The sequence below is a fragment of the Oncorhynchus clarkii genome, chromosome 20, assembly GCF_045791955.1.
Source record: "Oncorhynchus clarkii lewisi isolate Uvic-CL-2024 chromosome 20, UVic_Ocla_1.0, whole genome shotgun sequence".
Classification (NCBI taxonomy): Eukaryota; Metazoa; Chordata; class Actinopteri; order Salmoniformes; family Salmonidae; genus Oncorhynchus; species Oncorhynchus clarkii.
This window is the reverse complement of record NC_092166.1, coordinates 45,220,135-45,246,904: the sequence shown is the minus strand read 5'-3', so window position 1 is coordinate 45,246,904 and position 26,770 is coordinate 45,220,135. Positions and strand designations below refer to the sequence as shown.

General features: G+C 43.2%; 2 protein-coding genes across 2 annotated transcripts in view; both read right to left on the bottom strand.

Moving 5' to 3' along the window:
- LOC139376414 (vesicle-fusing ATPase) overlaps positions 1-15,256 on the bottom strand; it is a 56,813-nt gene extending 41,557 nt beyond the window's left edge. Inside the window, exon 1 of the mRNA XM_071118982.1 lies at positions 15,137-15,256. Coding sequence (XP_070975083.1) covers positions 15,137-15,148 — 12 coding nt within the window. The 5' untranslated portion in view covers positions 15,149-15,256. The remainder of the gene's footprint in view (positions 1-15,136) is intronic.
- Positions 15,257-19,397: 4,141 nt separating this feature from the next.
- On the bottom strand, positions 19,398-25,235 carry LOC139376413 (26S proteasome non-ATPase regulatory subunit 11B). The gene is made up of 13 exons (XM_071118981.1): positions 25,075-25,235; positions 24,141-24,242; positions 23,688-23,884; positions 23,448-23,505; positions 22,979-23,173; positions 22,482-22,626; positions 22,307-22,367; positions 22,132-22,194; positions 21,797-21,922; positions 21,669-21,704; positions 21,448-21,499; positions 21,199-21,341; positions 19,398-21,056 (listed from the first exon to the last, which is right to left on the bottom strand). The coding sequence occupies exons 1-12, from the start codon at positions 25,163-25,165 to the stop codon at positions 21,199-21,201; spliced, it is 1,269 nt and encodes a 422-aa protein (XP_070975082.1). The 5' UTR covers positions 25,166-25,235; the 3' UTR covers positions 19,398-21,056.
- Between the last annotated feature and the right edge of the window lie 1,535 nt (positions 25,236-26,770).

The following is a 26,770-nucleotide window of genomic DNA, read 5'->3' as shown; positions in this document are numbered from 1 at the left end:
CAGCCTTGTCCTCATCAACACTCACACCTGTGTTAACCAGAGAATCACTGACATGTCAGCTGCTCCTTTTGTGGCAGGACTGAAATGCAGTGTAAATGTTTTTTGGGGGATTCAGTTCATTTGCATGGCAAAGAGGGACTTTGCAATTAATTGCAATTCATCTGATCACTCTTCATAACATTATGGAGTATATGCAAATTGCCATCATACAAACTGAGGCAGCAGACTTTGTGAAAAGTAATATTTGTGTAGTTCTCAAAACTTTTGGCCACAACTGTATATAGTTTCTAACAGTAGCTTGCAAAGTAAACATTATCAACTAACAGTACATTGGCAAAATGTGCCATTCTGCTGCTTGACAGGCATAAACCACTCATACTTGTCAGGTATTGTTCACTTCTACAGCACTCAAATATCCAATTAACTGTGGCCAATATTGAGAGATATCGGGACCTTCACGTATCTGAAATGACATGATCGGTTGAAAAAGTATGCAGTTACTTGCTGTACAACTCTAACCCTCGCAAGGCTGCAGGCCCAGACGGCATCCCCAGCCGCGCCCTCAGAGCATGCGCAGACCAGCTGGCCGGTGTGTTTACGGACATATTCAATCAATCCCTATACCAGTCTGCTGTTCCCACATGCTTCAAGAGGGCCACCATTGTTCCTGTTCCCAAGAAAGCTAAGGTAACTGAGCTAAACGACTACCGCCCCGTAGCACTCACATCCGTCATCATGAAGTGCTTTGAGAGACTAGTCAAGGACCATATCACCTCCACCCTACCTGACACCCTAGACCCACTCCAATTTGCTTACCGCCCAAATAGGTCCACAGACGATGCAATCTCAACCACACTGCACACTGTCCTAACCCATCCGGACAAGAGTAATACCTATGTGAGAATGCTGTTCATCGACTACAGCTCGGCATTCAACACCATAGTACCATCGTCATCAAGCTCGAGACCCTGGGTCTCGACCCCGCCCTGTGCAACTGGGTACTGGACTTCCTGACGGGCCGCCCCCAGGTGGTGAGGGTAGGCAACAACATCTCCTCCCCGCTGATCCTCAACACTGGGGCCCCACAAGGGTGCGTTCTGAGCCCTCTCCTGTACTCCCTGTTCACCCACGACTGCGTGGCCACGCACGCCTCCAACTCAATCATCAAGTTTGCGGACGACACAACAGTGGTAGGCTTGATTACCAACAACGACGAGACGGCCTACAGGGAGGAGGTGAGGGCCCTCGGAGTGTGGTGTCAGGAAAATAACCTCACACTCAACGTCAACAAAACTAAGGAGATGATTGTGGACTTCAGGAAACAGCAGAGGGAACACCCCCCTATCCACATCGATGGAACAGTAGTGGAGAGGGTAGCAAGTTAAGTTCCTCGGCATACACATCACAGACAAACTGAATTGGTCCACTCACACAGACAGCATTGTGAAGAAGGCGCAGCAGCGCCTCTTCAACCTCAGGAGGCTGAAGAAATTCGGCTTGACACTAAAAGCACTCACAAACTTCTACAGATGCACAATCGAGAGCATCCTGGCGGGCTGTATCACCGCCTGGTACGGCAACTGCTCCGCCCTCAACCGTAAGGCTCTCCAGAGGGTAGTGAGGTCTGCACAACGCATCACCGGGGCAAACTACCTGCCCTCCAGGACACCTATACCACCCGATGTCACAGGAAGGCCATAAAGATCATCAAGGACATTAACCACCCGAGCCACTGCCTGTTCACCCCGCTATCATCCAGAAGGCGAGGTCAGTACAGGTGCATCAAAGCTGGGACCGATAGAAGCTGTTTTTCAGTTTATCTCAAGGCCATCAGACTGTTAAACAGCCACCACTAACACGGAGTGGCTGCTGCCAACACACTGACACTGACTCAACTCCAGCCACTTTAATAATGGGAATTGATGGGAAATGATGTAAATATATCACTAGCCACTTTAAACAATGCTACCTTATATAATGTTACTTACCCTACATTATTCATCTCATATGCATACGTATATACTGTACTCTATATCATCGACTGTATCCTTATGCAATACATGTATCACTAGCCACTTTAAACTATGCCACTTTGTTTACATACTCATCTCATTTGTACATACTGTACTCGATACCATCTACTGTATCTTGCCTATGCTGCTCTGTACCATCACTCATTCATATATCCTTATGTACATATTCCTTATCCCCTTACACTGTGTACAAGACAGTAGTTTTGGAATTGTTAGTTAGATTACTTGTTATTACTGCATTGTCGGAACTAGAAGCACAAGCATTTCGCTACACTCGCATTAACATCTGCTAACCATGTGTATGTGACAAATAAAATTTGATTTGATTTGATGACGGAGCTAAATGTGCACAATTTTTTTGCATGGAATAATCAGAAATGTGTACTTTGACTATAGGTATTCAAGAGGTGATGATATTAAAACCAAATAGATAACATTTATTTAACAATCCCTTGAAAACGGCACGTAGCTGTCAATGGTTTTATTGGAGCTGGGGGGGGGTCTCCTTGCCACGCAGCAGGCAAATCGAACACTCTGCAAGTTATTGTGACGTTTTATTAACAACGACCTATAGAAAGCTTGACCATATATATTGAGAGAGATATGCAATTGCAATAGGGTCCTAAGTACAGCAGTGTTTTCCCTAGGACTTTTTAAGCAGCGGCGGCAAAGTGGGCATGGCCAATGGCTGTTCTACTAAGCGAACATATGGAATTGTTTTAAGATGGTCATACCAAGGATCCTTTAGCTATTTGATTTAGTTTTAGGACCCCTTAAACAAGGTATCAACATAATATAAATTATTTCATGAAACATTGAATTTGGATTCACTGCCATTAGCCCATTGAATAATAGCTTTATCCATGGATAAACAGAGTCCCCCTGAAGTGTCTGTCCTATATCTGAGCGATATAAGAAAGAGCAGGAAACAATTTGTTTATTGCCTAAAATTAGTACTTTTTTTTGCTATCATCTTTTTAACAGACTTCAGACAAGTCTTGTGAGGCATCCTAGAGCAAACATGTACAGTGTATTCAGAAAGCATTCAGACCCCTTCCCTTTATCCACATTGTGTTACGTTACAGCCTTATTGTAAAATCGATTATCTACACACAACGTCAAAGCAAGACTCAAAATTGAGCTCAGGTGCATGCTGCTCCATTGATCATCCTTGAGATGTTTCTACAACTTGATTTTAGTCAATTGAATTGATTGGACATGATATGGAAAGGCACACACCTGTCTATATAAGGTCCCACAGTTGACAGTTATGTCAGATCAAAAACCAAACCATGTGGTTGAAGGAATTGTCCAAGGAACTCAGAGACAATATTGTGTAGAGGCACAACTCTGGGGAATTGAAGGTCCCCAGGAACACAGTGGCCTCCATCATTCTTAAATGGAAGAAGTCTGGAACCACCAACACTCTTCATAGAGCTGGCCGCCCGGACAAACTGAGTAATCGGGGGAGAAGAGCCTTGGTCAGGGAGGTGACCAAGAACCCGAAGGTCACTAACAGAGCTCCTCTGTGGAGATGGGAGAACCTTCCAGAAGGACAACCATCTCTGCTGCACTCCACCAATCAGGCCTTTATGGTAGAGTGTCCAGACAGAAGTCACCACTCAGTAAAAGGCACATAACAGCCCGCTTGGCGTTTGCCAAAAGGTACCTAAAGGACTCTCAGTACAGCGAGATCCTTGATGAAAACCTGCTCCAGAGAGCTCAGGACCTCAGACTGGGGCGAAGGTTCACCTTCCAACAGTGACCCTAAGCACACAGCCAAGACAACGCGGGAGTGGTTTCAGGACAAGTCTCTGAATGTCCTTGAGTGGCCCAGCCAGAGCCCGGACTTGAACCTGACTGAACTTCTCTGGAGAGACCTGAAAATAGCTGTGCAGCGACACTCCCCATCCAACTGGACAGAGCTTGAGAGGATCTGCAGAGAAGAATGGGAGAAAAACCCCAAATACAGGTGTGCCAAGCTTGTTGTGTCATACCCAAGAAGACTTGAGGCTGTAATCGCTGCCAAAGGTGCTTTAACTTAAGGCTGTAATGTAACAAAATTAGGAAAAAGTCAAAGGGTCTGAATACTTTCCGAATGCACTGTACGTTTTCGTGAGTCACCTTTCCATAGAGGGGTCATATATTAGCGTGTATCCCAAACTGTTCAGACAGAAGTTGGCAGATCGGATGTACCGACGATTGTGGGGATCATTTTTGTGAGAAGACCGAATTTTGGGATGTCTCATGGTCTTCGACACTAGTTCTGCCACCTTTCACCGCAGATGTGGAAGAGCGACATCGGCGGATGCAGTGGATTGAGACGCAGCCCATGCAAATGTCTCTAGCTTAAACTGACAGCGAGCCAGCTACAGTCTGATTTTATTTTATCATGCCAATTATTTTTCTGCAGGGGATTTCCTGCAATTCCTTCAACAGCTTATACTGTGTTCCTAAGTTGTCCGAGTGACTCAAACATAACAAAATCAATGGTGGCCTGTCATGCCAAATAGTGTCCCCCTGTCAAAAAGTGCCCCCCCAACCCCACCCCACGTCACAGTGGGAGTTGCTGGGTTCTATCAAAAAAATAGCTCTCCAAAAACAGTATTTTTGACGGTGACAACCTGCTGCTTCAAGAAAATCTGATTTAAATAGGAATAAATCATTTAAGCTGTTTTTAGATTGACGTTAGCTACTGTACTTATTAACCTCAGCCTGCCTAGTCAGCTAGCCAGCTACAGTCGCTAGCTAGCTAGACAGTTTTATTTAGATTACGTTAGCTAGTTAGCTACTGTAACTTATTGTAGCTTTGTTTGTATTTAGCTTGCACTTCAAATGGCATCCCTCTGAGATTCTTCTATTTTTCCTATCAGGCAAAGTACTATGAAGGCACCACTGATCGACAAGAGGCGCAACATTCAGAGAAATTCACAATTCAGGGTAACGTTAAGAAGTCAACTTCTGTTAGACAACTGGACGGTTTTAGCTATGTACAACAATCTTTCAACCATTTTCTATCTACATGTTGCGAGCTATACATATAGTTCAGTGGAGGCTGCTGAGGGGAGGATGGCTCATAAGGTATGGAGTAAATGGAATGATATCAAACAAGTGGTGTGGTAGATACCATTCCATTGACTCCATTCCAACCAATATTATGAGCCGTCAGCCCTTCAGCAGCCTCTACTGATATAGTTACATGTTGGTCATATTGAGGTATCTAGCGATAAGTTAAAACTGGGGGGGGGGGATTAAAGTGAAAGAGGGACAGTGAGGTGGGAAGAGAGTGGAAGACAGAGGGAGGCAAGAGCGAGCGAGCAAGCAGTGCAAATGTACTTAAACTTATTTCAACTCTTCTCTCCCAACTTGTTAGGCAATCATATGTACCTACGAAGGAAGGATGGCCAGCCACACAGGAGGGTGGTTTCTACTAAGGAGGAGGCCGTGCTGACCAAGATGCACGCTGGCCATTTCGGAGTGAAGCGCATGATTGCCATAAATCAACCTACGCTTCTTCTGACAGGGAATTGTCAAGGAGGTGAACAGCTGGGCAAGTGAAATAACCTTTTGTTTATCAAATCGCATTCTATTATATCTGAAATTATGATTTAAATGAATGTCAGAGTGAAGGTCAGTAAGGTCAGTAAAGGTTAAAGGTCAGTAAAGGAAGAGTGTGTGCTTAACTCTAAACTCCCTTCTGTAAACCATTAAAAAGGGTGCTTGGAACCAAAAATAAATTTTAGTTTCGTATGGCACCCATCAAGGGCGAGACTGGCAAGGTCACCTCCAAGGCAATGATGAAAAGCTTTAGGTAGGCTATACCTTCCAAAAGTGTTAAAAGTACATACCTCCCATTTATAACACTGCACTAATCCATCAAATTTTCTCCCTGTAAAAAGTGTAACCTGTGTGTTTGCTTGTCTCTGTCTCCTACCCTGTTCCCTTTAACTCTGCTCCTGTTCTCCAGGACCTTTGGGTTCTGCCAACACCCAGATGTGAATTTATGCGATCAATATCATGCCAAATGTATTGTGAACTCACAGCATGCATTTTATATTCATGTATCATGATCTGTACAAATAAAGTACCAATCCACAATTGTAAATCACCAATCCACAAACGTAAATCGCTGCCCACAAATAAACACCTTTTGATTTGTATATCGATATATTGCATTCAATTTATTTTAGAACTGCAGATATGCAGGTCATTTCCAAGAGCCTTAAGTAAAATGACTGCCATAAAGATTTGCACATATATGGAGTTGCATATCTCTACTTTGGAAGCGCTTTGGTCACCTGACTTTTGGCAGGGATTTGATGACAAGAAAAATACAAGAATTTCTCACACGTAGAAAAAAAGTTGTCACAGTAGAAAGCGATTTGTAGTCGTAGAAAAAAGGTTTGTATCCATAGAAAACGATTTCTATAAATCGCTGGCAGCCTCTCTTTGGGCCATGTTGATGCCTGACTATCAAGGCTGCAGAAATTATAGTATGGTAAACATAATGTTAATTAAAACCTCTAGAGACTCCCAAACCCGCATGCGGGAGTGTAATCGTCGCCTGAAACTAAATAGAATAACGCAGTGGACATAAATGTCCTATTCATGAAAATCACAAATAAAATATATTGAGACACAGCTTAGCCTTTTGTTAATCACCCTGTCATCTCAGATTTTCAAAATATGCTTTACAGCCAACGCTAGACAAGCATTTGTGTAAATGTATAATAGCCTAGCATAGCATTATGCCTTGCTAGCAGCAGGCAACCTTGTCACGGAAATCAGAAAAGCAATCAAATTAAATCGTTTACCTTTGATGAACTTCGGATGTTTTCACTCACGAGACTCCCAGGTAGATAGCCAAAGTTAATTTTTTCCCAAAATATTATTTTTGTAGGCGAAACAGCTCCGTTTGTTCTTCACGTTTGGCTGAGAAATCGCCCGGAAATTGCAGTCACCACACAAATATTCCAAATTAGCTCCATAATATTGACAGAAACATGGCAAACGTTGTTTAGAATCCATCCTCAAGGTGTTTTTCTAATATCTATTCGATAATATATCCGTCGGGACAATTTGTTTTTCTCTAGGACCGATTGGAGTAATGGCTACCTCTGTACTTTACGCGAGAATCTCTCTGAGCCACCATGTGACCACTTACGCAATGTGCCCGCATACGGCTATTCTTCAACAGAAATGCGTAAAACTACGTCACAATGCTGTAGACATCTTGGGGAATACGTAGATGGTACATTCACAGCCATATAGGGAGTCATTGGAACGCAGCGCTTTCAAAACCTGGGGCACTTCCGGATTGGATTTCTCTCAGGCTTTCGCTTGCAACATCAGTTCTGTTATACTCACAGACAATATCTTTACAGTTTTAGAAAAGTTAGTGTTTTTTATCGAAAGCTGTCAATTATATGCATATTCTAATATCTTTTCCTGACAAAATATCCCGTTTAAAACGGGAACGTTTTTTTTCCAAAAATGAAAATACTGCCCCTAGAGTTCCAAAGGTTAATCATATACATAACCATAGTATGTCCAACTTAAACAATTGAAAGCCCAAGATTACTCTGTATTTGCAACACTATTGCAGTGTACATCCGTTCATCACACAAATAGTTGAATTATAGCTGGCCAGTGTGATAGCGCCACTAAATGTGAAGGATATATCATACAGACTTTGTAACAGTACTTACTGCCTCAGTCCCTCGCCCCAACCTGGGCTTGAACCAGGGACCCTCTGCACACATCAACAACAGTCACCCTCGAAGCATCGTTACCCATCGCTCCACAAAAGCAGCGGCCCTTGCAGAGCAACGCTATCTAGCTAGCCATTTCACACCGGTTACTCTTACCCCCTTTGACCGCCTCCTTTTCCGCAGCAACCAGTGATCCGGGTCAACAGCATCAATGGGATCAACTTTTATGGGATCATCAATTTCTACTCGTGAGAATTTGTCTTCATGGCAGTCATTTTACTTAAAGTCCTTGGAAATAACCTGAACGTCTGCAGTTATAAAACAATTCTAATGCTATATATCGATTTAGAAATACAAATCAAAAAGGTGTTTGGGGATTGGTGATTTACAATTGTGGATTGGTACAAATCATGATACACGAATACAAAATGCATGCTGTCAGTTCACAATTCATTTGGCATGATATTGATCCACCTGATGTCCTCCATTACCAACCACCCTCCAACTTTTCATTATCCTCTAAGAAATGTTCTTGCTCTATCATACTGGGCACAGAATGTGAGAGATACACAGATTGGCTAAAAACACTAGCACTGGAAGCACTCAGAACAAAGAGAGCAGCAGTGCCTGGACTTTGCAGTCTCCCTCTTCAAGTCCCCCTTCCAAGACTGGCTGCCTGCTGAGAGCAAGTGAGAGGCAGAACCTCCCACCCACACAGCAACCACTTCCTCAATATTCCACACACCAGAATTCAGTATTTTAGTCTTAAATTGTATTAAATTGCCATATGTGTGAAAAACAAAAACGGTGAAAAAAAATGAATAACACAACTGTACCAAAACATATCAAAAGTTTGTCTTAATCTTAAATGCCAGGTTGGTTTTTACAGCCGTTTCACAAGGTGTTCATTATTGGAAGGTAAACCTTTGGTGGTATTTATTTGTTCCACATTATTCTTTGTTGTATCCTAGGACCTACGATAGATACATATGAATTCTACCACAAGGGTGTACTAATGAGCAATGCAAGATATAAAACAAAAAATCCATGGTAAATAGAAGACTACTGAAATTATATTATTTCAGTGTAGATAAGGGAAGGGCAGGTATAAAATAAAAACATGGCAGAAAGAAAAGCCAGTGTATGAATCAAAATTATTTGCATATGAACGGAGTGGAAATTAGCTGACTGTGATCCTTCCTGAGCGGTATGATGGCTGCGTAGTCCATTGGTGTTTATACTTGCGCACTGTTGTTTGTACAAGTGAATGTGGTACCTTCAGGCATTTGGAAATTGCTCCCAAGGATGAACCAGACTTGTGGAGGTCTACAATTTATTTTCTGAGGTCTTGGCTGATTTCTTTTGATTTTCCCATGATGTCAAGCTAAGAGGCACTGAGTTTGAAGGTAGGCCTTGAAATACACCCACAGGTACACCCCCATTTGACTCAAATTATGTCAATTAGCCTATCAGAAGCTTCTAAAGCCATGACATTTTCCAAACTGTTAAAAAGGCACAGTCAACTTAGTGTATGTAAACTTCCGACCCACTGGAATTGTGATATATTCTTTCACGTAAAATTGAACGTGTCTGTAAACAATTGTTGGAAAAATGACTTGTGTCATGCACAAAGTAGATGTCCTAAACAACTTGCCAAAACTATTGTTTGTTAACAAGACATTGACATTGAAAAATTAGTTTTAATGACGCCAACCTAAGTGTATGTAAACTTCTGACTTCAACTGTGTGTGTGTGTGTGTATATAAAACAATATCGGACAATTAATCGGTATCGGCTTTTTTTGGTCCTCCGATCGGTAAAGGGTGTTGAAAAATGATAAATCGGTCGACCTCTAGTCTCATCATTGTCAGTGATCAGGCCTACCACAGTTGTGACATCAGCAAACTTAATGATGGGTTGGAGTCATGCACATGCATGGCCACGCACTCGTGGGTAAACAGGGAGTACGGGGGGGACACGACTAAGCACGCAACCCTGAGGGAACCCAGTGTTCAGGATCAGTGTGGCAGATGTGTTGTTGCCTACCCTTACCACCTGGGGGGGCAGTCCGTCAGGAAGTCCAGGATCCAGTTGCAGAGGGAGGTGTTTAGTCACAGGGTCCTTAGCTTAGTGATAAGCTTTGAGGGCACTATGGTGTTGAACGCTGAGCTGTAGTCAACCTATGTGAGAATGCTGTCGGTTTTCCTTTTGTCCAGGTGGGAATGGGCATTGTAACGGAGATTACATCATCTGTGGATCTGTTGGGGTGGTATGCAAATTGAAGTGGGTCTAGGGTTTCTGGGATGATGGTGTTGACGATAGCCATGACCAGCTTTTCAAAGCACTTCTTGGCTACAGACGTGAGTGCTACGGGGCGGTAGTCCTTTAGGCAGGTTACCTTGCCGTTCTTGAGCAGAGACAATGGTGGTGGCTGCTTGAAACATTGCGGGTATTACAGACTCGGCCAGAGTGAGGTTGAAAATGTCAGTGAAGACATTTGCCAGTTAGTCAGCGCATGCTCCGAGTACGTGCCCTGGTAATCCATCTGGCCCTGCAGCCTTGTGAATGTTTACCTGTTTAAAGGTCTTACTCACGTCGGCTACGGAGAGCGTGATCACACAGTCGTCCGGAACAACTGGTGCTCTTATGCATGCTTCAGTGTGGCTTTCCTCAAAGCGAGCATAAAAAAGGCATTTAGCTCGTCTGGTAGGCTCGCGTCACTGGGCAGCTTGCGTCTGGGTTTCCCTTTGTAATCCGTAATAGTTTACATGCCCTGCCACATGCGACGAGCATCAGAGCCGGTGTAATAAGATTCCATCTTAGTCCTGGATTGATGCTTTGCCTGTTTGATGGTTCGTCAGAGGGCATATGGGGATTTCTTACAAGTCTCCTGCTCCTAGAAAGCGGCAGCTATAGCTTTTAGCTCAGTGCCGATATTGCCTGTAATCTTTGGCTTCTGGTTGGGATATGTACGTACGGTCACTGGGGGGGACGATGTCGTCAATGCACTTACTGATGAAGCCGATGACTGATGTGCTTTACTCCTCAATGCCATCGGATGAATCCCGGAACCTATTCCAGTCTGTGCTAGCAAAAGAACAGTCCTGTAGCTTAGCATCCGCATCATCAGACTACTTCCGTAATGAGCGAGTCACTGGTACTTCCTGCTTTTGCTTGTAAGCGGGAATCAGGAGGATATAATTATGTTCAGATTTGCCAAATGGAGGGCGAGGGAGAGCTTTGTATGCGAAACAGAAGATATGTCCCGCTTATACTCCAGGGATTGCACGGTCGCCAGTAGGACGGATGGTAAAGGCAGATTATCCACTCACCAACTAATTCTTACCAAGCACCCAGATATGCACCCCCTGTATCGGCATCTCCTCTTCATGCGAATGATGGGGATTTGGGCCTGGTCCGGGAGGAGCCGTACATTTCTCACCACCGATTCATTAAATAAAACATATTTGTTTGGTCAGAGGTGAGTAATCGCTGTTGTAATGTCCAGAAGCTCTTTTCAGTCATAAGAGACAGTGGCAGAAACATTATGTACAAATAAAAGTGAAACATGAAAACACACACAGAATAGCACAATTGGTTAGAAGCCCATTAAAATGGCAGCCATCTCCTCCGGCGCCATTAACTGTGGCGTCCCACCAATAAATTAAGAGGAGAAACAATGGGTGTAGACTCCTGAGGGGGAAAGAGGCATTGTTGTGACCTCTTCACGATTGTGTTGGTGTGATTGGACCGTGATAGGTCTTTCAACCCGCTCCACTACACCCTGTCCATGTGAAAAGGATGTGTTCGGTAGAGTTGGGCGGTATACAGATTTTCATACCGTCATACTGTACCATACCGGGGTATACGGTATTACTTGATGTGCACACAAGGGCCACTATAATTTATTTTAATAATAACACCTTTTTGTGAGGGGGGGAACACACGCTTCTCTCTTCCATTTCAACAACCCCCCAAAAAATAACAAAGGTGCTGGGGTGAACAGCGGCGCTGTTTCCCCAAATACAGACTCGATCTTTTATATTTTTAGGATGCTATTACTGAAATCAAAATAAAATGTGATGCTTTCAGTCAGTGATTTTCTGAGAAACCACTTTGGTGCAAAAGTAGCCAGAAAAAAAGCTTAGGTTGAGTACATTTGAGCTGCCCTTTTTACCAACCAACATCAAAGATACTACTGTTATTTAGGTCTATATTTTGGAACTAATCCAATTATGCTAATAAACATAATGGAAAACTGAATTGGATACTGGGCTGACCGGAGCAAATCTCTGGAGCTTTTCCACTCTAAGGCAAATACTTTCAAATGATTTGTGGAACACTGCAAGCACAGTTATAGCTAAGCAGCTGTTTTAAGTTGCTGATTGTGTTTAAAGGTAGACTCAATAAAATGAGATTATCTGTGGTGCTGCTCATGACATTGAGATGAATGAGACGCAAGACTTTGCTCTCACAGTCACACGATATCTGCGCATGTGCACGGGTTAGTGCTTCAACGCTCTGAGTTGTTAGGGGAAATGTACCTACTATGCTGTTTACTTTCTGCATCTACTCTACCGGTCAAAACTTTTAAAACACCTACTCATTCAAGGGTTTCTTTATAAGACTATTTTCTACATTATAATAGTGAAGACATCAAAACTATGAAACACATAGAATCATGTTAGTTACCAAATAAGTGTTAAAACAAATCCAAAAATATTTTATATTTGAGATTCTTCAAATAGCCATCCTTTATCTTGATGACAACTTTGCACACTCCTGGCATTCTCTCAACCAGCTACCTGGAATGCTTTTCCAACAGTCTTGAAGGAGTTCACACATGCTGAGCACTTGTTGGCTGCTTTTCCTTCACTCTGCAGTTCGACTCATCCCAAACCATCTCAATTTGGTTTAGGTCAGGGGGTTGTAGAGGCCAAGTCATCTGATGCAGCACTCCATCACTCTCCTTGGTCAAATAGCCCTTACACAGCCTGGAGGTGTGATGGGTCATTGTTGAAAAATAATTGATAGTCCCACTAAGCCCAAAACAGATGGGATGGTGTAATCGCTGAAGAATGCTGTGTTAAGTGTGCCTTGAAGTCTAAATAAAGCACAGACAGTGTCACCAGCAAAGCACACCCACACCATAACACCTCCATGCAGAGATCATCCGTTCACCCACACCGCGTCTCACAAAGACACGCTGGCTGGAACAAAAATCCCCAACTTGGACTCCAGACCAAAGGACAGATTTCTACCGGTGTAATGTCCATTGCTCGTGTTTCTTGGTCCAAGCAAGTCTCTTTGCAAAAATTCGACCATGAAGGCCTGATTCACACAGTCTCCTCTGAACAGTTGATGTTGAGATGTGTCTTTTACTTGAACTCTGAAGGATTTATTTGGGCTGCAATTTCTGAGACTGGTAACTCTATTGAACTTATCCTCTGCAGCAGAGGTAACTCTGGGTCTTCCTTTCCTGTGGTGGTCCTCATGAGCCAATGTCATCATAGAGCTTGATGGTTTTTGCGACTACACTTGAAGAAACTTTCAAAGTTCTTGAAATTTTCCGTATTGACTGACATTCATGTCTTTAAGTAATCTTTGCTTATTTGAGCTGTTCTTGGCATAATATGGACATGGTCTTTCACCAAATAGGGCTATCTTCTGTATACCCCCCAACCTTGTCACATCACAACTGATTGGCTCAAACACATTAAGAAAAGAAATACCACAAATAAACTTTTTTTATTTATCCGTTATTTTACCAGGTAAATTGACTGAGACCACGTTCTCATTTGCAGCAACGACCTGGGGAATAGTTACAGGGGAGAGGAGGGGGATGAATGAGCCAATTGTAAACTGGGGATTATTAGGTAACCATGATGGTTCGAGGGTCAGATTGGGAATTTAGCCAGGACACCGGGGTTAACACCCCTACTCTACGATAAGTGCCATGGGATCTTTAATGACCTCAGAGAGTCAGGACACCCGTTTAACGTCCCATCCGAAAGACGGCACCCAACACAGGGCAATGTCCCCAATCACTGCCCTGGGGCATTGGGATATTTGTTTTAGACCAGAGGAAAGAGTGCCTCCTACTGGCCCTCCAACACCACTTCCAGCAGCATCTGGTCTCCCATCCAGGGACTTACCAGGACCAACACTGCTTAGCTTCAGAAGCAAGCAAGCAGTGGTATGCAGGGTGGTATGCTGCTGGCATACCTGTACCTTAAGGCAGCACACCTGTTAATTGAAATGCATTCCAGGTGACTACCGCATGAAGCTGGTTTAGAGAATGCCAAGAGTATGCAAAGCTGTCATCAAGGCAAAGGGTGGCAATTTTAAGAATCATATAAAAAATATTTTGATTTGTTTAACACTTTTTTTGGTTACTGCATGATTGCATTTGTTTTATTTGATAGTGTTGATGTCTTCACCATTATTCTACAATGTAGAAAATAGTCAAAATAAAGAAAAACCCTGTTCTAAAACATTTGACCTGTAGTGAGTCATAATCACTAAGTCTACCTTTAAGGGAACTCCTCACATTCTATCCAAATGTAATCAACTCAAACAGTCTAAATGTACACAAAATACTTATAGGAAAAACAACCCCTAGACGTGAGCAAGACTGTTTGACAGCTGCAGCCTTTGCATTATAGGGGCCCCAGTTACTTCATCATAACATTGTGTCAGTCACAGATTTCACACTCTACAGTCAAAGATGAATGAAACCCCTTTTATCTGTGCTACAGTGCCACTGTCAGCCAGTGGATACCTAGCTAGTCCACATTGTTCAAGTATCTTGAAAGTGGAAAGCTCTAGCTAATGTTTAATTATATTAGGACTAAAAAGGAGTTCGTTTTCTGTTGTTGTGCCTCTTTCCCAGCAGTCGGACATTACCCTGGTGGGACTAGTGTGTGTGTGAGGGCACTGGACTATCTATCTAGCTTGCCTGGCATTGAAAGCTAGTCAACAAGTTGGTCAGCGGTCAAACCTTGCTGGCAGTAGAGATGAAACTTGTTTCGCTAGATGTATCCTTTCATACTGAGCTGGCTTAACTAGCAAGCTACTATCACTAAGGGGTTTCCTGTTCGATACTGATTAGAGATACAGCATAGAGAGATACTATTTGAGTGTATTGTGTAGCTAGCTTGATATTACATGGCTTGCAGTGGACACTATCCCTAAGATACTCGTCTTCCGGGCCGAGGTTTGAATGACGTACTCTGCCACACAGGCTAGTAGGTTGTGTGTGTGTGTTGGAGGTAGCTAGCTAGCTAACGGTAGCTAGTATTAGCTGAAACATCCTTAAAACACAGCATTGTTATCATTCTCATCTATGACTAAATATGTTTACCTAAAGCCATTTATTTAAAGGAAACTCACCCGGCCGGCCATATTGCTGTTTGTTGTCGTTTTTCAAATACAATTCAGCGTAAATGTTCCCAGCACTGCTGACAGCACAATCGTTGAACTCCACTAATGCTACACAGGCTAAGTGGGCGGGATCGACGTGACTTACAAAGTGATGTCATCACGCACACCTTGGTGTTGCAATATTTGGACAAACTACAGATTACCCAAACTGCTGGAAATTTTTGCCAGCGGGACAGCATATAAATATGCACTCCGCAGGTACATTTATTCCAGGTGTGTACATATTTCGGAAACTGCACAATAAAACTATCTAATAAACTGCTTCAATATTGTGAGCATAAGTAGTTGTTTTTAACACGCTCATAAACAAAAAAAATATATTGTACATTATCAGGATTACTTTTTTATGCCTATTCTCAATATGTGAATTTCCAAGTTTGCTAGTATACAAATGGTCAGAGAGATTATTTTATGAAGTGAAATGGAAAAGTGAATACTGTATTGCAAATAGGCCGATCATAAAAACACTAAACAGAAAAGAGAACGCAAACACTTTTGAAAACATATTTATTTGAATTTATCTGAACATCAGATATACTTGGTAATTGTTAGTCAGCAAGAACCGTCTGCACATTTGATATTGATGTGTATAGAAACCAAAACAAGAAATACTTTGGGGGTTTTGGAAAACTGTGTGAAGCTGTGGATGCTGCATTGGGGGCTATATTTCAAACCTGTGAAATATCAATAAAAAAATATAGAAAATCTAAATACACAAGTTGCTTTTGGTGGAATATTGGTGGACACTGTATTTCTGTAAACACTCGAGTGAAACAGGTCCATCATGTTTTTGCTCAACGTCATACCCACAGGTAACTGCCAAAATAAAGACAACACATGAGTAAATTAGGGATACAAAGTACACTGCTCAAAAAAATAAAGGGAACACTTAAACAACACAATGTAACTCCAAGTCAATCACACTTCTGTGAAATCAAACTGTCCACTTAGGAAGCAACACTGATTGACAATAAATTTCACATGCTGTTGTGCAAATGGAATAGACAACAGGTGGAAATTATAGGCAATTAGCAAGACACCCGAAATAAAGGAGTGGTTCTGCAGGTGGCGACCACAGACCACTTCTCAGTTCCTATGCTTCCTGGTGGATGTTTTGGTCACTTTTGAATGCTGGCGGTGCTTTCACTCTAGTGGTAGCATGAGACGGAGTCTACAACCCACACAAGTGGCTCAGGTAGTGCAGCTCATCCAGGATGGCACATCAATGCGAGCTGTGGCAAGAAGGTTTGCTGTGTCTGTCAGCATAGTGTCCAGAGCATGGAGGCGCTACCAGGAGGCAGGCCAGTACATCAGGAGACGTGGAGGAGGCCGTAGGAGGGCAACAACCCAGCAGCAGGACCGCTACCTCTGCCTTTGTGCAAGGAGGAGCAGGAGGAGCACTGCCAGAGCCCTGCAAAATGACCTCCAGCAGGCCACACATGTGCTTGTGTCTGCTCAAACGGTCAGAAACAGACTCCATGAGGGTGGTATGAGGGCCCGACGTCCACAGGTGGGGGTTGTGCTTACAGCCCAACACCGTGCAGGACGTTTGGCATTTGCCAGAGAACACCAAGATTGGCAAATTCGCCACTGGCGCCCTGTGCTCTTCACAGATGAAAGCAGGTTCACACTGAGCACATGTGACAGACGTGACAGTCTGGAGACGCCGTGGAGAACGTTCTGCTGCCTGCAACATCCTCCAGCATGACCGGTTTGGTGGTGGGTCAGTCATGGTGTGGGGTGGCATTTCTTTGGGAAGCCGCACAGCCCTCCATGTGCTGGCCAGAGGTAGCCTGACTGCCATTAGGTACCGAGATGAGATCCTCAGACCCCTTGTGAGACCATATGCTGGTGCGGTTGGCCCTGGGTTCCTCCTAATGCAAGACAATGCTAGACCTCGTGGCTGGAGTGTGTCAGCAGTTCCTGCAAGAGGAAGGCATTGATGCTATGGACTGGCCCGCCCGTTCCCCAGACCTGAATCCAATTGGGCACATCTGGGACAGCATGTCTCGCTCCATCCACCAACGCCACGTTGCACCACAGACTGTCCAGGAGTTGGCGGATGCTTTAGTCCAGGTCTGGGAGGAGATCCCTCAGGAGACCATCCGCCAACTCATCAGGAGCATGCCCAGGCATTGTAGGGAGGTCATACAGGCACGTGGAGGCCACACACACCACTGAGCCTCATTTTGACTTGTTTTAAGGACATTACATCAACGTTGGATCAGCCTGTAGTGTGGCTTTCCACTTTAATAGAGTTTCAGACACTTGTAGAATCTATGTCAAAGCACATTTATGCTGTTCTGGCTGCTCGTGGTGGTCAAATGCCCTACTAAAACACTTTATGTTGGTGTTTCTTTTATTTTGGAAGTTACCTGTAGATTTACAGTACCAGTCAAAAGTTCGGACACACCTACTTATTCAAGGGTTTTTCTTTATTTGTACTATGTACTACATCGTAGAATAATAGTGAAGACATCAAAACTATTAAATAGCACATATGAAATCATGTAGTAACCAAAGAAGTGTTAAACAAATCTAAATATATTTTATATGTGAGATTCTTCAAAAGTAGCCACCCTAATTTGTGGAATTTCTTTCCTTCTTAATGCATTTGAGCCAATCAGTTTTGTTGTGACAGGGGGGGGGGGGGGGGTATACATATGATAGCACTATTAGGTAAAAGACCAAGTCCATATTATGGCAAGAACAGTGCAAATGAGCAAAGAGAAACGACAGTCCAACATTACTTTAAGACATGAAGGTCAGTCAATCCGGAATATTTCAAGAACATTGAAAGTTTCTTCAAGTGCAGTCGCAAAAACCATCAAGCACTATGATGAAACTGGCTCTCATAAAGACCGCCACAGGAAAGGAAAGACCGAGAGTTACCTCTGCTGCAGAGGATTGCAGCCCAAATAAATGCTTCACAGAATTCAAGTAATAGACACATCTCAACATCAACTGTTCAGAGGAGAATGCATGAGTCAGGCCTTCATTTCAAATTGCTGCAAAGAAACCACTACTAAAGGACACCAATAAGGAGAAGAGACTTGCTTGGGCCAAGAAACACGAGCAATGGACATTACACAGGTAGAAATCTGTCCTTTGGTCTGATGGGTCCAAATGTAAGATTTTTGGTTTCAACCGCAGTGTCTTTGTGAGAGGCAGAGTAGATGAACGGATGATCTCTGCATGTGTGGTTCCCACTGTGGAGGTTTGATGGTGCTTTGCTGGTGACACTGTCAGTGATTTATGTAGAATTAATGGCACACTTAACAAGCATGGCTACCACAGCATTCTACAGCGATACGCCTTCCCATCTGGTTTTCGTTTAGTAGGACTATAATTAATTTTTCAACAGGACAATGACCCAAAACGCACCTCCAGGCTGTGATGGAGTGCTGCATCAGATGACCTGGCCTCCACAATCACATGACCTCAACCAAATTGAGATTGTGTGAGGTGGATTGGACCGCAGAGTGAAGGAAAAACAGCCCGAAAGTGCTCAACATTTGTGGGAACTCCTTCAAGACTGTTGGAAAAGCATTCCAGGTGAAAATGGTTGAGAATGCCAAGAGTGTGCCAAGGTGTCATCAAGGCAAAAGTTGGCTAGTTTGTAGAATCTCAAAAAAACATTTATTTTGATTTGTTTAACACTTTTTTGCTTACATGATTCCATATGTGTTATTTCATAGATTTGATGTCTTCACTATTATTCTACAATCTAGAAAATAATAAAAACCTTTCAATGAGTAGCTGTGTCCAAACTTTTGATTGGTACTGTGCATTACATCTATTCACCTCAGACTTTGTCCCAAAATGTATGGTTTTACACATTTGGCACCTACCTAACAGATAAATGTAGATGTGGACATTCTTGAAATGGGACTCCCACTAATGTTTAGTGACTGCTCCTTGTTAATATACGGAAAAACTCAAATGCTTCACTGACAAAAAAATGAGGGAAAGTCAGTTCAGTGCAGTTTATGGCACAATATTGGAGAACTCTGGTGCAGAAATCATGAACTCTTTGCAACGATGCCTCTGAACCAAGACTGGGCTAAAACGGAATAAAATGGTCTTATATAGTGCATAAACACCATGTCAGAATACAGATCCTTCCTTTTTTAACTCAATGACTACGTTTCATTACACAAACAGGTTCATAAAATATTTACATTGCCTTCTGTAAAAAACAATCCAAAGATGTCATTGAAATTGTGGTTTAATGCCCTTTGATGGAACGAGGCCATTTTCCAACACAGGAATATTTGCCCAGCAGGAGAAAAGACAATACACAACGCCAAAGTATTCATAACCCTCCAATTGCAGTTCACAACATGGCAATCCCAGAGTTGACTTGACAGGGATTTTTCCTACACAGCTCTTCCCTTTGATTTGACCTTCTTCCTCACTTCCACCCAGTCAGCAACTGGAGAGATTCATTCTTCCCCACCCAGTTAAAGCTGCTAGTCCCAGCACACATTTACTTCGCAGGCCTTTGTCTATTAGACCTTTATTTCTACACTGGCGTCCAAATCAACTGAAGTCACTTGTCCAACAAGGGACACCCAACCCAAATGGCCTTAGCACAAGAGCACATCATAGGGCTAAACTGGCCCAATCGAACTTTGCCAGGGTCAGTGATATTTTCCAAGAGGCAGACAGAAATCCTTAAAAATACAAAAATGTTTATTTCTGAAAATGACAAATGAAAAAAAAAAAAATCTAAACCATACAAATTGTTGTTTGGTTATTAGCATACCAGGATCTAACAATGGATTAATCGGTCACTTGGGATCAGACAGACGCTCAGAGGCAATCAATACATCTCCACCCCTAAATTATATAAATGTAGCCAAACGTTGAGGCAAAGTAGAGGGCCAAAAGAGGGCACTAGTGGTGTGAAATGGCATCCATTCTGCACTATGTACTCACAGTATGAAGGGGACAAAAGTGTCCGATTTATTTGAGTTAAAAACAAAACGCAACCCAAATAAAGTGATGTTGACAACCATTTGAAATATCATGAAGGGGAATTGACTGACTCTTGGCATGAATATGATGAGCACAGCCAGAGTTAGAGGGAACTAGTTTGACTAAATTTAACACAGGTTAGCATTTGTCATCATGAATCTTGTTCTGGAGGCAGCTCTGCGGAGTGGTCACTAGCTGGCACAACATTCAGACTTTAAACCTAACCACAATGCTTACCCTAATGCATAACCTTAAATTAAGACCAAAAAGCTAATTTCTGTTTTCATGAATACCTACAGTATAGCCCCTTTTGACTTTTCAGCTGGCACGTCTAAGGGGAAATTGCAGTTCTTCCTTCAGGACAAGACTCAAGAGAAATGTCAACATGCAAATTTAACAGCTGGGCTATCCCAATGTTTTCTAACCTACCTTCAACTAGCTAAAACCCCATCTGCTTCAGAAAGATATGAACAGAGAGAAATGAAGAGACCACCTTGACCAAAAGCCTTGTCCCAGGCCTGTAAAAGAAGCAGTGTTGGTGGCGCTCGATATTGCATCTTTTCCTGTGGCAACGGAGTCAGCTGTAGGCTTTGTAAGCCCAATCTTTATTCTACAGGAGATAAACATGTATTTCTCTTTCTTAAACTTTTATTGTGGTTGTACAATATTCCCTGATGGCCTGCTGTGGCCGATGAGATTAACAGAATCCTGAAAGAACATCAAAAAATAAAATAATGCGAATTAGAGGGGTGATGGAATTGTCCGTTGAGGGGGAACCGGGAATCCTGTTGACTTTTTTGGTCGCTCTCCCATGTCCCCTTCTTAAAACGTTACACACTCTGGTCACACACACACCCGCCACTGTGCTGCTGTGGTCCCGCCATTTGTTCTGAGGACGAAAAATACACAAGATCTACAGTAAGCACAGTGGTTTGAAAAGTCATCCTTTCCTGTTTGGAAGGATGCAGTGAGTTATGCAATCTGACAGAACATGTGGCAAGTGTGCATGTGTCGCTCTTGAAGAGCCCCACCTATGTTAGCTTCTTCGCTTTGTTGTAAAGCGAGTCCACAACTTTGCTCATGTTCTGAATAGTTTCCAAGGCCGCTCCATAAGTCTTGTCAACGGGTGGCTCATCAAATATGATCAAGACACCCTCACCTTGGTCCAGGATCCCTATGAGTCATACAGGGAATTTAGACTAAACAACATTTCACTGAACAGAATACAAGTAGAGGTGTGATACAGTAGTTTATACCAAGCAAGTAGAGAATTGATTTACCATGAAACTTCTTGTCCAGGATCATCTGTGACAATTTCCTCTCGACATCCGCCTAGGGAAAAAAAAAAAAAAAACACATACCCACCGATTACTGACAATACATCAAGGCATATAGGATTCATAAGGTGTGACTATTATAACACAGGACTAAATGCTTGCCGATTTCCCCCCCCTTCTCAAATACCAATGAAATTAAGGTAGCAAAGCAGAAACAGCTATACCTTTGACAGTTTGATGAGACCTGATATGTGTTCAATCTGGAAAGGAGAAACACCATAAAGGATTATGATATGAGTGGTTAGTTAGAAATCCAACATCAAGCCATATTTACCGTCCCGGATGTACATACCTGTACTCTGGAGAAGGGTTCGATGACACGGATAAGGTTCCCTTCCAGCAGGTTGTCATACAGTGTGGCCAGGTGGGTTCTGATGATGGGGTCGTCTCTCAACTCTGCTTTGTATTCTGTAAGGGCCTAGAGATGGAGGGGGGGAAATAGGAGGAGACGGAGAGGAAAGAAAGAGAGGAAAGAAAGAGGGAGAAAAGAAAGAGGCTTAGTGGGGAGGAGAGGGAAGGTGAGACAAGGCAGGATACAAATGGGCCCGTCACAATAGAGGTCCTCAGACAGACACACACACAAAAAAAAACATTGCACCAACAATAAGGGCAAAAGAGAGTTGTTACCTTTTCAAAGTCTGCTAATGATCTGTTCTTGCTGGCTTGTGCAACACATTTCAGTGCATCTGTCTGCAAAGGGAGGTAGAGACTACAGTCAGCCAGGTACCAACCAATTTAATCTTGTTACACAATGCAAGTTGAGGAAAAACCACCCCCACACACGCAAATGGTGGGTTCTTACCTGTCGGCCCGCATGCCGTAGGGCCAGTTTACCGCTGATCAGGGATTGCACCTCTTCTGGTCTGAAAGAGACCAGCACCAGAGGGTCAACCAAGTCGGAACACATCAACGCTACCCCAAGCCATACCTGTATGCTTCATATCATTGCGACACAGCTAGGAGGTAGTATCACTTACAGGCTGAGCATGATCTTGCAGAGCAGCATGTATTTGAGACCGGTAATGGCTTTAGGGTGGTCGATGGAATCGTAGCCCTCAAAGGCCTCAAAGAAGTAGGAGTAGGCAGTCTTCCAGTCTTTCTCCGAAGCTGCGTGGACAATCCCTGCAGGGAGGAAGCATGGTTAGTCATCCACACTAAGCATGGCACTTCACTACCTCACCTTCTTAAATTTGGGTCAATAAACTAATTCTGGGTGTTACAAATGAGTAAGGTATTGACATTGAAATCCTTTGTAAATTAATACACAATGAATATAGGCCATTTTTCTGATGAATTGACAGCTTCATTGATTATTTTATTGATAGAACAAAACAAGAGCTCAGAGTGTATTCTATTCTGTTGTATAACTTTCTGTTGTTTCTGACAAAATAACAACATAAGCTGCCATTAGTGTTCCTCAATGGCTTAGCAACTGTAGGGGGCTATGGATGGAGGCTCGTTCACTGGGACTGACCTGACATCATGTCCAGGGCGGCTTGCAGCTTGGGGGGACAGTAGATGCCGTTGGCCGTGGTGCGGGCTGAGGTGAGAGCGGCACGGGCCTTGGGCAGGTTGCTGAGCGCGTGGTACGTCTTGCTCTCCTGCAGCTGCACCTCCACCAGCAGCGCCTTGTCATCCATCTTCTTCAGCTCATGGAGCAGCTGGGTGCCTGAACACCAGAAAAACATAATATAATGGTCATATAGTAATTTAGCGGACACTTATCTAAAGTGCCTTCTAGTTAACACATCTTTAGTATACATGCGTGTGGCCCACAATCTTGCTGTTTGACAGCTCATTATAAGGCGTCCAGGAGACGGGGGTGAATGGGATACAGCTATGGGTGAACATATCCAATGCTTAGCCCTCAACGCTCAGACAGATGCTGAGCTCATGGAGCAGGGATAATATTGTCAGTCCATACAGATAGAACTGTCACTCACCAAGCGCCAAGGCCTCCTGGTATCTTTTGGTGTCAAAATAGAGCGAGATCAGACGGGCCTGGGGAGAGGGGAAGAGTAATGTGTCATTGATTGCCATTGAAACACATCATAGTGTAAAAATATGAATGATATCACTTTGGGATGGTAGGGAAACATGTTGAGAGACTAAATCACATATGGTCTTCAAACTAAATCATCAGTCTACAACAGCTCGTCTTCTAGGTGAAGGGGTCAGCTTACCTCAAGAGCCTGCCTGAGGAAGGTCCTCTTCTCCACCTTGGCCCACTCAATGCATTCCAGACACAGCTCCACCTCCTGGCCTGTAGCTGCCTCCATGTCTAGGAAGAGGTCAAGCAGGGAGCGGACCAGCCGGGCTGCCTTAGCCTTACTGATGGAGATGAGGAATGGCCGCACAAACTTCAGCAGACCCCCCAACTCTGGGGTAGAGGAATGACCACCGCAGAAATTAGGGCTAAATGAATTACAACAGTAAGCCTATCTATCCAAGGTTGTGTTGTGTCTGTCAAAATAGTGATGTTAGCTTCATAACTGGAAATAATCTGTTATTGGTACTACTGAACAGTTAAGCAATACTGTGAATCATTGTGCAGCTAATGGATTACACACTCCCAAGTTAGTCTAGGTCAGCAGCCAGGATAATAGACCAGATATGGTGTTTGTGTTGAGGCTCACCTGCAGCCTGTCCTGTTTTGGCCAGGAGTGACCCCAGCTCCAAGATGCTTTGTTCTTTAACCCGAACGGCTTCTTCATCACTGTCCTGGATATCTCTCCTCACTGTTCGACAAGGAAAATAATGCACAGATTGTCAGTGTATGAAAAGACAGAGCCAATGCCAGTCTCCTAGTCCTAGCTAACACTACTGTGTTCCTTGTCTGTCTTAGTTACTGCTTATCTGGGTCTACTAGGCTTGCAAGTCAACAGCTACCTGGGGCACTGTGACTAATGCAATTTGATGACAACTACAACACAGGGAATAGCATGCTACAAAGCTAGCTACAGAACTGTCAACAACAGGTTGGTAGTTAATTAGCTACCTAGCGATATATTTGACCTCACTGGTCATTTGGCAACGTAAGCAAGCAAACTTAGTAACTAATTTTAGAGTGTCTAACAGTAGCCACATTGTCTACACCAAATTACATACCTAACTAAGATTAATTCAATTATCAGGTGCATTGAGGTAGCTAGTTAGCTAGCTGACTGGTTACTATAGTTGGCTAACTAGCTTTTATTACAAGGCTGCTAGCTAGCTAGCTAGCCAACAACACTAGCTAGCTACCTAACGTTAGCTATCTAGCGACTTTGAATTGTATTGTGATAACTGTTAGTTACAAACATGTTGCATAAAAACATAATAACTAGCTAACGTCTTTGCAGTCAGTCTGGGCGTTCCAGATCATCATGGCCTACTATAGCTAGCCAGTCATCCCAACGACCACCGTGCTAGCTATCTAGCTAGCAACCCAACGATTCTACAGTGAGTCAGCACCGCACACAAACCGGCTCTCGTCAGTGTATAAAACTGACTTTGCGGTGACTTAATTCGAACATAAATACAACAACAATACGGGTCTTTCTCGTCTAAATGCCCACCACCATTACTTACCGATAGAATGCAGAATATCAATAGAGGCGTTACGATCCGTGCTAATGAGAGACTGAGCTCTCTGAAACTCAACCACTGCCGCAGCCGCCATCTTAGCTAGCCAGCTACCGATTCAAAAGCTGCCTGCCTACAACAATCAACAATGCCATAAGGAAATACGTCAAGGACTACGCAGCTACATCACGGGAGAGGGAGCCAAATATACGTTTTGGGGATTTGTAGTTCAGTATTTATAGTAAACAGTATATGGTTATATTACGGTTATATTTTGCCGTGCTGACTGACTCGCCCAATCAAATAAATTGTAGGAGCAGAATGTGATGCCAATTTCACTTAGGCCCAATCATCATCATTTAGTATAGGGCCTACACAGTTGTGTAGCGAGGGTACGCTATACACTCACTTCTTCATCCCCATGTTGGCTGCTTGACAATGAAAGAAAGTTGAAAGAAAACTAATAGAACAGGAAAACGCATATGAGGATGTCTATAAATAATTGCGTCCAAGTTTCTATGGTGGAATTTGGGCTATAGGCTACTTTGAAGCAAGGTAAGACATGCCTCAATCAGTGGTGTAAAGTACTTCTGCTTAAGTCGTTTTTGGGGGGTATATGTACTTTACTTTATATTTTGGACAATTTTTATTTTTACCAAACTACATTCCTAAAGAAAATAATGTACTTTTTACTCCATACATTTCTCCTGACACCCAAAAGTATTCGTTACAATTTGAATGGCTAACAAGACAGGAAAAGGGTCAAATTAATGCACTTATCAAGAAAACATCCCATGTCATCTAGCGGACTCACTAAACACATGCTTGATTTGTAAATTATGTCTGAGTGTGCCCCTGGCTATCCTTAAATAAAAAACAAGAAAATTGTGCCTTCTGGTTTGCTTAATAACACCCAGAAAAGGCCACTCGATGTTATCCTCACAATTATCCTGATAGGTATCCATCTGGTGTTTTCTGTAATGACCTTAGTCATTACAGAATGAATGACTGTTTTACAGCCTGTGTTCGTAATGGCTGCTCAGTGAAACGACCTGTCCTGATTTGTCATAGACGCTTGCTAAAAAACTTGAATGAATTAGCCTTCCTTCATGAACTGGCCTCAAATTGTATCGAATTAGCTTGATCCCCTCTGTCGAAGAAGCTTGGATATTTTCTGTGGTATTGTTAAACATGACCCAAAGAAAATTAGAATTAAAAACAGGTTCAGCCCCTGGTTCGACCGTGATTTTGCACAGTTACTCCACTTCAGGCATTGCATTTGGCAAAAGGCTCAGCACACGCATACTCAGGCTGACTGGCTCTCGTTTAGGCAAATGAGAAATATGTGCACCCAGGCTATCATGAAGGCCAAAGTTAGTTACTTTAAGGAGTAGTTCTCTCTCTCTAGGTCTAACCCCAAGAACTTCTGGAAAACGGTTAAAGACCTGTTAAACCCTCCTCCTCACAGCTGCCCATGTCCCTTAATTTGATGTGGTTGTTACTGACAAGAAGCATATTGCTGAGCTCTTTAATCACCACAGTCACTGAGTCTGAGGTGCTAAAGGAGCTCCTGAAACTTGACCCCAAAAAACATCTGGGTCGGATGGTTTAGACCCTTTCTTCTTTACGGTTGCTGCCCCTATCATCGCCAAGCCTATCTTCAACCATTTTTAACCTGTCTCTCCTTTTTGGGGAGGTTCCC

Coding starts and splice junctions, on each gene's coding strand:
- LOC139376413 (XM_071118981.1), bottom strand. CDS start 25,165: ATGGCGGCTGCGGCAGTGGTTGAGTTTCAGAGAGCTCAGTCTCTCATT. Junction 24,243..25,074: donor TGATATTCTGCATTCTATCG/GTAAGTAATGGT, acceptor CTTGTCGAACAG/TGAGGAGAGATATCCAGGAC. Junction 23,885..24,140: donor CAAAACAGGACAGGCTGCAG/GTGAGCCTCAAC, acceptor CCTCTACCCCAG/AGTTGGGGGGTCTGCTGAAG.